This window comes from Dreissena polymorpha, chromosome 11 (assembly GCF_020536995.1).
Source record: "Dreissena polymorpha isolate Duluth1 chromosome 11, UMN_Dpol_1.0, whole genome shotgun sequence".
Classification (NCBI taxonomy): Eukaryota; Metazoa; Mollusca; class Bivalvia; order Myida; family Dreissenidae; genus Dreissena; species Dreissena polymorpha.
Genome location: NC_068365.1, coordinates 11,984,089 through 11,999,447, shown reverse-complemented (window position 1 = coordinate 11,999,447; position 15,359 = coordinate 11,984,089). Strand labels below are relative to the sequence as shown.

At 34.6% G+C, this 15,359-nt stretch overlaps 1 protein-coding gene across 6 annotated transcripts in view; it reads right to left on the bottom strand.

The window, feature by feature from the left end:
- Positions 1–15,359, bottom strand: part of LOC127849524 (neuron navigator 3-like) — a 200,169-nt gene that overhangs the window by 13,511 nt on the left and 171,299 nt on the right. For 4 of the 6 annotated variants that reach the window (XM_052382147.1, XM_052382145.1, XM_052382146.1 and 1 more), the window contains 5 exons: positions 7,461–7,662; positions 5,315–5,454; positions 2,919–3,106; positions 2,050–2,197; positions 1,414–1,573 (listed from right to left, as the gene is read on the bottom strand). In XM_052382147.1, coding sequence (XP_052238107.1) covers positions 1,414–1,573; positions 2,050–2,197; positions 2,919–3,106; positions 5,315–5,454; positions 7,461–7,662 — 838 coding nt within the window. The remainder of the gene's footprint in view (positions 1–1,413; positions 1,574–2,049; positions 2,198–2,918; positions 3,107–5,314; positions 5,455–7,460; positions 7,663–15,359) is intronic. The other 2 variants (XM_052382148.1, XM_052382149.1) reach the window with 2 other exon arrangements.

The following is a 15,359-nucleotide window of genomic DNA, read 5'->3' as shown; positions in this document are numbered from 1 at the left end:
ATATAATGCATGTCTTTATTTATAACAAGATGGCCCTTATATGTTAATTGCAATTTTCACATTTCTCCCCGTATCAATATATGTTGTATTATAAATGTTGTTATTGTATTATAAGCCGTACATTTTACACTTGAAGTCGCTTTAAGCTGGCTAAGCCGCGTTGAAATCACCTTTTTGTTGTTTTTACTTTAGTTAAAACAATATTTAAGTTAACAATTTATAATGATTTCCCTTGTTTATGATCCACTGAAAATAAATATATAATTGGAAATCATTTAAGTAATTAAATAGTTTTCTTTTCTTGTGTACAGTACCTAACAATGCCATAATGTTCCTTCATTCTGAGATCCACGCAACATACTGTCATTTATTAATCATCGACAATTACGCTGAGATTAATTAGCACGTGTGGCAATTATTATGTTGCCCAAACTGCTTAATAATATTGTGCATCAAACGGTATAACACGTTTTTATAGAACACACGATTTATTGTGTTTGATTTCTCATTACTCGTTCATATGTTCAATAAATAAAGATAAAATAATAACCTTTTATAAAGTATGTATAGCACCTACAATTTTAAATAATGATCGAACAGTAATGATCATGCATTTGATATAAAACCTGTGTAAACTCTTAAAAATTACGTCCATTCCATATGAACGACACGCTTTGTTTGTCGGACAAAATGGCGGCCAGATAAGCGTTGCTGAGGGGTGTGTGAAAAATCGATATCTGATTGGCTGATCGACAAAATGTGGGCGGAGTTGGCGACTGGTCAATTCTATAAAAGCTGCATTGTCATTAATAAGCCTGTGCAGATTCTTGTTACACAAACTAATCAGGGACTACAAATGCATTAAGCCCCATTTTCACAGAGCGCGACTCATTTGTAGCAATAAAAAATATTTTCAACAGCAGAATGTATGGTTGTTGACTGCTGAATTGGAGAAGTGATTGTATCTAGGTTGGCACAAAAAATAGCACGGATATAGTAGGTTTGCTTGTTAATTTTACTTAACCCATTTATGCTTAGTGGACTCTCCCACCCTTCTAAATTGGATCAATTTATTTCCAAAATTAGGGAAGTCTAGTATATTTATTTCTATATTTAGAATATTTCTTACAGAAATTCCTTTAAGCAAACAGCGCAGACCCTGATGAGACGCCGCATCATGCAGCGTCTCATCTGGGTTTACACTGTTTGCCAAGGCCATTTTTCTAGACGCTAGGCATGAATGGGTTAACTATGTGTCATTCAAAAGTATTTTTTTGTTGGAAAATCAAAAGTAGGCGTCATTTAAAAGAGCAAAAATTAAATCAACAAAAAACTTAGAGCGAATTTATTTTTATTTTTTTATAAACTGGCGCTTGAAATACTATTTTTCTGGAGTACATCTCAATTTCTTACCCAGGCTAGTGTTTTCGGAGAGGCTGATGGTTCGTTCCAGTGACTCACTGCTGGTGCGACTCTGGTGAGGCAATGACGTCTGTGACGAGTTCAGGGAGTGTGACGAGTGGATCATCCGCGTCAGACGGTCATTATCTGACTTTAAGGCACACATTTCATTCTGCAGGTCAGGAAAAAATATATAAAATTTATTTATGAGTATAAACAAATTTTAAATTTGGTTCAATAACTGAGAACATGTTAAACTCAAACCAAGTCATACAATAACTGATTGTGGAAGTATTTCATAATACAACCTTGTAAAATGGTGTTGATGAAAACTATTTTCAAGTAGGTAAGTCACTAGCTTCACAAAATTGTTTGTATCTATTGCCAGTAAAAAAATGATGCATTTAGTATTAGTGAGTTATGTTTAATACAATTTATTATTTATCATTATTATTTTATTTGCTAATTCACAACTGAAATTGACCAGTGGCGAGCGTTTACATATGTCCAGTATTCCAGCCTTATCTGATAACAGAATGGCATGCATTTTATAAATACACAACAGCATAATTCTGTTATATAACTTATCTTACGGTCTACTACCTATTTTTACACTTTCAAGATGGCCGTCCTCAGCCATCATCTTACCTTCATTTTGTTCATGGCCTCTCGCAGCTGTTCCAGCTGGTGTGCAGACGACAATGCCTCCAGACGGATGTCGGTCAGCTTCATGTCCTTGTCACGTAACTGTTTGCGTAACTCCATAATCGTCACAGAGTCCTCACCCTCGGATAATCTGTGAAACGCAAAATTCATGATGTATTAACTGTTTAAAGCCATTTCTGCTCAAAAACACACTATATGTGTTTGTATTTTCTTAGAAAATTAAATTAAAGACTTTTCTAACTAGATTCAAGTTTTAAAGGCTTCATTTCCAACCAGACTGATTAGCAGCCTAGCAACCAACAGCATAAAACCTGAGCAGCTTGTGGCAGCAAGCATAAAACCTGAACAGCCTGTGGCAGCAAGCATAAAACCTGAACAGCCTGTGGCAGCAAGCATAAAACCTGAACAGCCTGTGGCAGCAAGCACAAAACCTGAACAGCTTGTGGCAGCAAGCATAAAACCTGAACAGCCTGTGGCAGCAAGCATAAAACCTGAACAGCCTGTGGCAGCAAGCATAAAACCTGAACAGCCTGTGGCAACAAGCATAAAACCTGAACAGCCTGTGGCAGCAAGCATAAAACCTGAACAGCCTGTGGCAGCAAGCATAAAACCTGAACAGCCTGTGAGTTACTATCAAGCTGTTCTGGTTTTATGCTGGTTGCCATTTTCACTTAGCTTCTGAGAGAGAAAGTGTTTTAATTAACTCTGGATCTTTTATTTATTTAATAATTTACATTAAACAATACGTCAAGTTTCAAATCCAAATAATGAACAAAAACTCTTGAAAATCAACAATGCTAATACCCACAATAAAGCATCAAGAAAGGTTACTATTATGAATGTGAACTTACGCTCCAGAAGAGTGGCTTCCCTTGATGAGAGGATGTTGCCCGTTCTGCATGTGTATTTGCAGCAGTGGGGAGTTTGGAACCGATAAGGTTGATCGTAGACTGTTTGTGTCTTGTTCGTTATCAGATAGCGACCCACCAGTTCGGGTTTTCTTCTTATTGTTGAACGCTTTGCTAAATGAGTTTCGAAGCTGGAAGGATGGAACGGTATTTTAATATATTGCATTATGAGCAATTACTAGAAATCAAGTCTAAACATGTTGCACAATCAACCCTTTTTGTCTTTAACTGTTATTCATTAATTATTTACAGTAAACATAAGCGTTAAACTTGCCCAGTAGAATATACAGAGATGTTAAACTTGCCCAGTAGTATATACAGAGATGTTTAACTTGCCCAGTAGAATATACAGAGATGTTAAATATTCAAGCTAGTATTGTCATGTTTATTTTTGAGAATATTTTAAACTGTGACAATTTGCTTACAGTAACACTTCCTCAACTCCATCTAACTGTATCTTGACTGATGACTCTTTTACAATTATTATTCACTTCCTTAAAATATGCACTTATCTTCAAACATCTGCATTTGTGTATGTCAAACTTTGGACAATAATTTTAAAATCCAGTAAAACTCAAGAAAACATAGTTCAACTGAATAACAAGACTATTGCCAAGCAATATAGTCCCCTACCGGCTCCACCATTGTCAGATATTCCACCATTGTCAGAATTAAAAAAAAATTTGTTTCCATAGCAACCAGATTTTTTTTACGTAGGAACAAAATGAAATGACGTGCATAATGTCCACATTGCCATCTATCCATGTTTCAAGTTTCATGAAAAAATATTAAGAACTTTTAATGTTATCGCTGGATCCAGAAAACCACCATTTTCAGCAGTATTTCTAGTCTATTTATTGCCATAGCAACCATAATTTTTGACGTAGGAACAAAATGAAATGACGTGCATAATGTCCATATTGCCATCTATCCATGTTTCAAGTTTCATGAAAAAATAGTAAGAACTTTTAAAGTTATCACAGGATCCAGAAAAGTGTGTCTGACTGACAGACAGACAGACAGACAGACAAACAGACAGACAGACAGACAGACAGACAGACAGAGCGCAAACCATTAAGTCCCCTCCAGTGAAACCGGTAGGGGACAAAAATACAGATATCCAAGAAATACGACAGAAGCCATTCAAATGAAATTAATGGCTGTGATATAAATACAACCACCATGTCCCAAGAAAATGTAGAACCATTTAAGAAGCCACACAACACTAAACACCACTAAATTCAGACTACTTATATGAAAATAGCATTTTTTTATGTCTTCTTCACAATTTATCAGAGCTGAAAGAAATCCACTATATCTGCAGATAATGCCATTTTAATCTGTAGAGATCCTACTTCTAGAGTGCACAATCCACAGAATCTCTGTACATACTCCTGTACTTAAGGCACTTTTATTGCGACTGCTGAATTCTGCAGTGAATAAATACATCCAATTAATAAACCTGGGGCTTATCATAGAGTTCCACGATTGCATATGTAATTACTTGAATTCAACACAGTTTGATCTGCACCTAGCCATGAGATTGAGATGAAACGTTTTGGCTTTTAGTCTGAAATGTTTGAGTGTCAAAATCAGATTTCAATACTACTCTATCAAAATACTGACGATATATTGAGATACAATCTTACTGCTGCAATCTTCTCAAGTTGTTTTTTTTTTAATTCTGAGACAGTTTGAAAGTATGCCTTCAATTGCAGTTTTGAAATGATTAAATCAACAATCAATAAATTCACAGAGAGATGGGGTTGTTAAACCAAGAAAAGATAGCATTAAGTCCTGTCTAACCAAGAAATTTATCCTCTTGGAATTTATATTACATCTGCACTAGTTCGAGCAAACACACAAACCTTTTATCATGACGGTTACACACAATAATTGATTGATTTTGCCTTAAAACCATCATTTTCTTTGTCTATCACAACAAACAACTGCTAAAGTATCACTGTCACATCTCTTCCACCACCAGCACTACCATTACTACCACCATCAACAAAAATGCCACTACCATTACCACCACCATCAACAAAAATGCCACTACCATTACTACCACTGTCAATAGTTAAATGGATATGGTATCCTTTTCAAAGAAACAAAGTAACATAGAGAGTTTGTTACTATAATAGTGTCACCCTTTAGATTAAAAGACAGCCATTTTTTTACATATGTGTACTTATTCATACCCAGGAAATGATCTCGAAAATGTTTCTAAAACACAAAAGGTTTTGATACAGCGAGGGTTTAAACTTTCAAGATAGCTGTATCAAGCCCTTGTTTAATAACTTGATAAATCAAGGTTTAAACTTTCAAGATGGCCTTACCCAGCCCTTCTTTTTCTTCTTCTTGGCAGCTTCCACATCAGTGGCTGCCGATTGCTGACTTGTGAAGCTACACGCGCTCGACATGCTGTTGATACTTGACATGGAGTCGGAGGAGATCTGGCGCTGAATTCTACTACCCTCTGAAAGGGCAGTGCAAAGAACAATAAGCTAAAATGGGCGTGTTTTGAAAGTCAAGTAATGAAGAACTAGTAGTCTAGTGAATAGTAGAAATGACCGATGAACATACAGTGGTTTGTTTTAACCCTTTGCATGCTGGGAAAATTGTCGTCTGCTAAAATGTTGTCTGTTCAATTTCTAAAATTGGCATTTTCTTCATTTTTTTTTCAAAGAATACTATCAGAATAGCAAACAGTTTGGATCCTGGATCCAAACTGTTTGCAAAGGCCTTCAAAAGTATTTCCTATGAAATACATGGTAATGTAAAATGCGTTAAATGCATAAGAGACACTGATAAATACCAGTAGAATAATATATATACAAACATCAACATGGGGAAACTTCAGCTTCATAACAAAAATACTAATATTCCAACACAACTTTGCAAGCAGTTCAAGGGCAAATAATTCAGGTAAATGTTGATCGCTGGAGATGAAAAGTGTCTAGCATATCTACACTGCATGGTTACATAGTTTAAATATTATCGCTTAACTCTTTCAGTGCTGGAACCGAATTGCGAAGGCCTTTGCAAACAGTTTGGATCCAGATGAGATGCCACAGAATGTGGCGTCTCATCAGGATCCAAACTGTTTGCTATTCTGATAGTATTCTTTGAAAAAAATCGAAGAAAATACTAATTTTAGAAATTCAGCAGATGACATTTTAGCAGACAACACATTTCCCAGCATGCAAAGGGTTAAGAAGTTTTCTCCACAAAACTGATTGGCTGACTGATGAGACACAATTACTACAATAAAAGCTCTCAGTGCAGAAAAATCACAAATCAATGAATGTTAACAATTCAAATAATACAAACTTTTCTTTGGAGAACTTCTTTAGCTTTAACCCAAGCATGTATTGTCAATGATACCATTTAAAAGAAATAAATACATATGAGTCTCGCTCTGTGAATAGGGGGTTTAATGCATGTGCGTAAAGTGTCATCTGAGATCAGCCTGTGTGTTCAGCACAGGCTTATCAGGGACGACACTTTCCGCATAAACCGGATTTTTGCTAAGAAGACACCTGTACCGGTAAGTGTCACTTTCTTGAAACAAAAATGTCATAAAAGCGGAAAGTGTTGTCCCTTATTAGCCTGTGTGGACTACACAGGCTTATCTTGGAAGACACTTTACACACATACATTAAACCCCCTTTTCGCAGAGCACGGTCCATTTTTAAAACAGATATTTTGAATATAACAAGTACAATTTTAAGAACCTATTATTGGAGAATATAATAGCAACATTATGAAAAACAAACCACATTAGAGATATATCCTACTGACAATAAATTATTAATATGATCTGTTTTCTAAATAACTATCATGAAAATAAGCCATAAAATATCCTTAAATTTGATAAAATGAATTAATCCTTGGAGACTTTCAGCACATAAACCATTCTCATATTCTGAAAAAGAAATATGCTCTCTGAATCTTTCCAGAACCTCTCGAAAGAATATTTTGTGTATACAAAGGATTGCAAATTCAAAGTCTTATGGGCAAAAACGTGTAACTTGAACAAATCTCTAAAAGCCTAAACAAATTGTCATGGTTAAGGTTACATTGCACTGATGGCACTCTGCAGGGATTGAAGCAAATACCAGTAAGCATTATTAAGAGTATTAAAGCAACTGCACACTGCAAAAAGCATGAGATAAATGAGCTAAAATCTGCAAAATCAGGGCTTAATGTATGTGTGTAAATGTAGTCCAAGATTAGTCTGAAGCAGTCAGCACAAAACTGGATTTTCTCTTACATTTAACAAAAAATACAATAAAAGCTGACTGCACAGACTAATCTGAGACAACACTTTATCCTCATGCATTAAGCCCCATTTTCCCACGGTGAGGCCCATATAGAAATCTGAAATCAAATTATGCCAGAAAGGATGCTTAAAAAGACTGAAGTAGATGAAAACCCATGAGAATGCTAAGATGAGAAAGAGTGGCAAGTAGAGCAGTTTACCAGCAGGCATAGGCAGGGTATGGAAGACTCTAGAACCTTGCAGGTGGTGCGCGCTCAAGTCCTTCCCCAGCATGCCCGGCGTTGTGTGCCGGCGGCCTGACGAGCCATCACGTCCACCTTTGCTCAACGGATCCTGTATGCTAAGGCCGCTCTGACGCTTGAGGGCTTCAATTGTGGCGCGTAGTTCATTCAGTTCAGAATCCTAAAATTGATGTTTGAGAAATTAAATCAAAGAATTTTCTTTAGTATCAAAAGTTTAATAAATTTAATAAGAATTTTCTTTATTATCATAGATTTCATACGTTTATTAAATTACCTACTGGTAGAACATGTTAATTTGATTATGAAATATTTATTGAACTAGAACTGGAAAACGATGCATGAATTAAATAATGATTTTATAATTTCGCCTCATCTGTGCAAAAAGGAACCATGTGACATTGCAATAAGAAGGCACGTGGCACCTTTTTGCACCAATAGGGCAATTTATACACAAAAATTATGTCTTGCACTTCTACATAGTATAAATTTCCTTTTTGAGGGTAAAACAATGTCACTGTTTTCATCTAAAACCTAATGCATGGCATGCAACTTTTGCCATTACAAACAGACACAAACATTATTAATATGTAACAATCTGTGCCTTCTTGTATGAAAAGCTTTGTAACTTTCAAGCCATTTATTGTAATGTAATGTTTCTCTCATCCTCTTTTTTTTTGAAGATAATTCTTTTTTATCAATTTTCTATTTCTGCCATGGGTTTCTTTTTGGTCTGCATTTGCTAGACAAGATGGGGGAAATTATGTAACTCCATAATTTATCACATAATCTTTACAGATTCTTTTCAATTGAAATTTCTCTTGGAACAGACATGATTTATTACAGGAATGATCGGTTCTTTTATAAGGTTGTTTTTTTTTGGAAATAATAAGAATCAATACCATGCAACGATATTATCCAAAATTCAGCCATTCAGATTTTACATCCAGGACAGTGTAGCAATAAAATGTGGCAGCTTCAATATTATCTGTTCTTAACAAACAAAAGGTTGGATTGTCAAAAAATTGAAGACAAGAAGTAAAGCTGGGTTCTTTCTAAAGACAGTTTAAGACATTCAAATAAATACTTTACATCGTTTTGCGAAATGGAAAAAATCTCCTCAGTATTTCTTGTTTGTTTGTTAAGAGCTCCTATATGATAAAACTAAGTTTTTAAAAATCCATCATAAACCATAACAGCCTTAACTAAAGCTTGGTCACATGTGTTACTAATATCCCTTCATACAAACAACACTTTTTCACTATGTTAAAGGGCCAATAACTAAGACTAAGACATATTTATATGTGGTTGTGAATAAACCCTTAAGTCCACTTGGATATGTATTTTGATGTGTTTGTAGTCCCTTAGAAATTTAAATTAAATTTAAGACCTTTCTTACTAAATTCAAATTGTCAAGGCTTTATCTCCAACCTGTAGATACTTATGAGCAGCAAACAGCATAAAACCTGAACATTGAGACTGTTATTTTTGCAAGTAACTCCCAGGCTGTACTGGTTTTCTGCTGTTTGCACATAGCCATTTTCACTTTGCCTCTTAGTGGGAAAGGGTTAACAAGTGTCTTGCACATCAACACTTCATTGTGAACACATACTTTTAAAGTTCAACTTAATTGCTTGAAAATTTGTGAAATAATTTTTAACTAGTGACCTCAAAATCTATAGGGGTCATCTGCGAGTCATGATCAATCTACCTATGAAGTTTCATGATCCTATGCATATGCGTTCTTGAGTTATCATACGACAACCACCTGGTGGACGGACCGACATACCGACCGACCTACCGACCGACCGACCAACCGACATGAGCAAAGCAATATACCCCCTCTTCTTCGAAGGGGGGCATAAATATACACAAAAACTAACCAACCCCTTCCTTTTTGGAATTTGAACTATATAACCACTGCTGCATTTATTCACAGACAGCAACATAAAAGCATTGACTGGCACCATATTAAATATTCCTTCAAATCATGTCTAACAATTTGATATGGTGGCTGCTGTGCTGCCTTTTGCATATTTCTTGCTACTTCTATCATATTTTTCTCAGACATTGTTAAACATGGAATGGAAATTAACCATGACTCACATCTTCAGTTACCATGAATATAAAATTGTACCACTTTCTTTTCAGCCATATTAAGAACGTGTTTTTCTGTCTGTCATTTTCCAGTTTATTGGCCAACTGATAGTAATTGCCAATAAAATTGTCATAAATATTTAAAGAAACAAAGCATCTAAGGCTTTTAGGCATCCATCTTTCATATAAAAACAAATTACATCTACACTATTTGGACATTCTTTTTTTCCTTAAAAAAAATACAAAATCATTAAACGGAAGATGTCAAGAAAGCAAATTTTGTAAGCTTTATAATTTTGAAACATTTAATTTCTATTTGCATAAACTTGTTTTGATTGTTTTTAAATTTATTTGTGTTTATGCAAAATATTTAAACATTTAGTGCAAACAATCATAACTATCTATTCCGTGGTAGATTGAATCATGTATTTGAAGTCTCAACGGATGCATTTTTATGATCTACTCCAAAAAAACTTCCCAGGTAACAGAATGGATAAATAATAAATTGTTATAAAGGTCTAAGGATCTCAATGGAATATAACTAACATAATATGGTATTAAACTTAAAAAAAACAACATGTTTTGGTTTGAATGAAATAAATCTGCCATTACAGTGATAGCAAGTTCACAAGTAGTTGGACAACAAGTGGTCCTGCTTGCTTGATCACTTACTCTTCAATCAATCCATTTGACCTAGTTCAAATGCCAATGGTCTGGGCCAATTTGAACATTTCATGTGCAAAAACCCTATAAGGATTCCATGAATAAGTAATGCATTCACATACAATGGAGGCTAGGATCACCAAATTCTCAGAACCCACTTTGCAGGGAGATTATGATCACATGATAGCACATGCTTGTGGTTTTATTCAAATAAGTTCATATATATTCATGGTCGAATAACATCAGAAATTCAATACAAAATCAATAACATAGAGACACACTTCTACCCAACCAAATTTTTGCCTTTTCGATTTCTATGTACACAACAGCGTGACAATTCAAAGAATGCATTAATAGCAAAGCCTCAATTCGATAGGAAATTCCTTTTGATTTATGACACAAACAAGTACTTCTAGAAAAGAATACATGTTCCACTTCTGTGATAAAGATTTTTGCCAAAACATTTTATACTAGCGTATAAACATATGAGAATATTACTAGGTGCATTTGTGTCATCCAACTACAATATATATTAGAATCATGTAATAGACATTATTATTACGTAAACAATCTTGTAATCTTAAGTGGAATATTAATTATTATTCCCAGTCATTTGGATGGGAAAACGGCAAAGTACAGTAAGTCTGTAGTAAACATAGTTCTGAATACCAGGTTTTGCTTTCTACTGTGCAAGACACATTTATGAAGGTAACCATTTTGTAAGATCCTTCTATCATGCTGAGGACTGCTGCTGGTTTCAGGTACAGATTTCAGATATTGACTTTATCCGATATCAAATGAATGCTTCAAAGAGAATTACCTTAAATTTCCATAATATTCTTCTCCTGTCTTGCTTCAAGTCATATTACATTCCTTTGCATCTATTACACCACAGCAAGTGATATTCTTTTTTTACCTTAAAATGGCTTATCTTGTAGACATTGGAAACGGTTAAAACATCAAACACTGAAGCTGATTTTAATATGTTTATTCTGTGCGCTTGGTACCATAGGAGGGGTGAACAGCTCAGCTGGGTGAATGCTAAACCAGTAAGTTGTGTGGTAGTAGGTTCAAGTCAGAAAGGACTCAGGTTGCACGATTACCTCACATTGTGAGTCGTCCACAACATAATATTCTATTGCTTGTGTACTTTTAACAAGTTATAATCTATTTGAAACATATTCAGATATTTGGATATTGACCATATTAATGAGTACTTAAACTTATTGGTAAGATTTCAAATATGTTTTACTGAGCTAATATCACCTTTATTTATATTTATTAACATTGACAGTAATCTTTTAATGTTAACCCATTTATGCCTAGCGTCTAGAAAAAAGGTCTTGGCAAACAGCATAGACCCAGATGAGACGTCGCATGATGCGGCGTCTCATCTGGGTTTGCACTGTTTGCTTAAAGGAATTTCTGTAAGAAATATTCTAAATATAGAAATAAATATACTAGACATCCCTAATTTTGGAAATATATTGGTCCAATTTAGAAGGATGGGTGAGTCCACTATGCATAAATGGGTTAATATTGCACTGCTATGAATAATTTGATGCTCAAGTTGTCTAGTGACTCATCTGCAACAAGTGTGAGAATTCCTTAGAAACATACGAAACATTTTGATTTGTAATGTTAACACAATTAAAATCCACTTAACCACTTAACTTACCAAAAGATCTAATATCTTAATCCCTGTTTCCAAAAAACACACAAAGACACCCAAAGTACTTCAAAACATAATTAATGTTCAGCACATGAGGTCTTATTATTCAACACACACATTTATGTCTCTTTTAACAAAGAAAATACTACATTTCAGCATCTTTTGCTCGTTATTTAACAGTTCCATTGATCCTTCAATTAAATCAGCGGATTTGAGAACAGCATAAACTGCATCTGCACAATTTAAATTCACTGAAAGTTTATTTGAAGCATGGTTCTTGCCAATTTAAACTGACACATAAAATGATGTTTGCAAGTTTTTTATGGCAACATTTATTAACGAGACACACAGATAGCTACTATGATTGTAGAATAAAATATACGAAAATAACAAGCTATGTTTTCTCTGGCATCCCCATTAGCATATAGCGGATGAGGAAGAATAAGTATGATAATATTTATACAGAATTAAGTACTTTTCCAGCTGCTTATGGTAGGGCGTAGGATTCTATGGGCAAACTAGCTGACTTTAGAGTCACCTGGGGTATAGAAGGTGTAGGTTTTTCAGGACTAAACACTTTAGCAGAGACAGTTGATACCCAGCAAAAGGTATTGTGAGGTAAACAGAAGAGATAGTGCAAATTAATTTGGCCATGTTTTGTGAGATAAGATAAAATTCTAAGAGTCTGTGTTTAAGAAATGGATGTTTAAACTTGAAAATGTAAGTAAGCAAGCAAAGAGAAACAAAACAATTTCTTTGCAATTTATTTTAGATTGACCTCAGGTACTGAGATTTCACCCAGGTTGAAAAATCAAGACATTGTCCATATAACTATCCGATCATTAACACACGCCTTAAACAGATTATCTTGATTACCTTCTGCATTTTCGTTTGGAATACTTAATTTTATGTAAGTTTCAAAACAAGTTCATAATTTAGAAAACTTAATAAAATGTCTGACAATAAGAACAGAAATATTCACCAAACACTATTTTCTGTAAACAACCATGTCTTGAAATGAAGACTACTATTAGCATGCACCTTTCATGGGGGTAATCAAAGGTGTTTCATTTTCGAAGACAGGTGTACTGAACAAATCATCCATCACCAGGGAGGTATTTGCAGCTATCTGTCTGCATGTCAAACAAAAAATGCACACCCAACTGCAACTATAAAATATGTGATGTCTTCAAATGGCTCAATGGTTCACACCAGTCTGGAATCCCCCCTCCTCTAATCACCATACCAAATTTTTGCATGGACGTTTGCTTACTGTGAATGTAAATAATTGGTAATGCAGGAGTTTTTTCTGTATGTTTAGTTACCAAATACTTTTATTCGGTAAATAATATTTACTCAAAATTATATTCAATCATGATGCTATTGTTTTTTGTGGAATATTTTCACATTTTCTTTGAAAAATATTTAATATTGCAAAGTATTGTGTGGAATCAAAATGGTGATGAACAAGGGATGATGGTAAATATGAATGCCCGACTGGCAGACAAGTTGGCCTTGTGACCTTGACATCTTGACCTCAAAACCAATAGATGTCCTTCTTTCCAAATTCCTGGAAATGTCAACAAGTTCTCCAGATATCATAATAACAAAAAGGTCTGCAAAAAGGACCAACCATCCCACCATGGAAAGTTGCAGAAGAATATACCACTGCTTCTTTGAAGGGAAGAGGTGTGGGGTGGGGGCATAAATACTGATCAGTTGACATCAAGTTAAATATAAATATTTCATTTGTTTAATTTGTTCATAAATAAACAGTCAGCTTTTAATTAGAAGTCAACAAACAATTTATCAGTCTTACCAGACCTAGACATGCATAATGAAATGTTCTTTGCACCTGTTACTGCATAATGGTGGGCCTGGCATTTGATTCTCATAAATTGAAAAATATACTTCATTCTTTTTCCGTTATTTGCGTCTTTTGCATTTGCTCAGCTATAAGAATTCAACACGTTTTTATCTGGCTCTGAACTTTTAAAAATGGCACAAAGAAGACATATTTTTGCAGCTGGCAGATTTATGCAATGTCAAGAAGTTATCTGAGAACTGTAATGTTTCCATCAAAAATATTCTTAGCGGAACTGTATGACAGATAAGAATGACTTACGGCACTGGTAAATGCCAAATATTCTAATCCTAACATGACATAATTGCCGAGATGAGCTGCTCCGCTGCACATGTTTCAATAATTGAATCAGAAGATTTATTGAATATTTGCTAATAATATTACATTATAAATGTGATTTATAACCATCAGAATTTTGATAAAACAAATTACCCAAAGCAAGTATTTTTACTTTTAGGCTACAATGCAATACACAAATTGTAATGAAAATGTATGGTAACCAAAATCAAAATGGAAACATGCACACACTTGGCGAGTAAGTCAAATGAACAACAATCTGACAAACGTGTTTCAAATAATTATATGATAACTTGAAAAACTTACTTCCATTATAAATGGACGTGCTCACTGAAAAAGGGGTCTAATGCATGTGCGTAAAGTGTCATCCCAGATTAGCCAGTGCAATCCACACAGGCTAATCAGGGATTACACTTTCTGCTTTTATGATATTTTTCATTTCAAGAAAGTCTCTTCTTAGCAAAAAATAAAGTTTAGGTGGAAAGTGTCGTCCCTGATGAGCCTGTGCAGACAACGCAGGCTCATCTGGGAAGACACTTAAAGCACATGCATTAAACCCCCCTTTCACAGAGCACGGCCCATATGTATTGGTGCTAATACTGACTCATGGTACCTGAGCAGATACATATTTTTCAAAATTAACATGAGCCTTCCATAAAAAGGCACAAAGCAGAGGCAACTATTAATTTTCAATTTCTATTCACAACTTATCATTTTAAATTCCTTTGAGTTCAATCATGACATTTTGACAAAAGAAACATCAAAACTGCATACCATGAACTTTGTTATCAAACGTGAGACAAGACAGCAGAATGGTTTGAAATGCACCAAATATATGATTGAAGATGAACATACGCTTGCTCATTACAACAAAAATATACAAATGAACCCATTAAATAGCAGACCCAAGCTTGGCAACCCCTCAAAACCAGTATATAATATGGAATTATTACATCAAGTGTTCGTGTTGAACTTTCTCCCATGCCATTTACCCATCTGCCTGTTATAAATGAGCATTAAGTGCGTGTTTTATTTTCAGAATATAAAAACTTTGCCAACTTATTTTAAGAAAATAACAAATTTGCCAAACTCAAACAATAATCTCTTGTTGCTCTACATTTCACTTTTGTTTGTCCTGATAAAAAAAACAGACATGTGACAAGCCTATCTTTAATATTATTTTGTATGTATCCATTATTAACTTGTCTATTTCTGAAAGTACCTGTACACAAATCATGACTAACCCAAACAAGTTACAAACCACCAA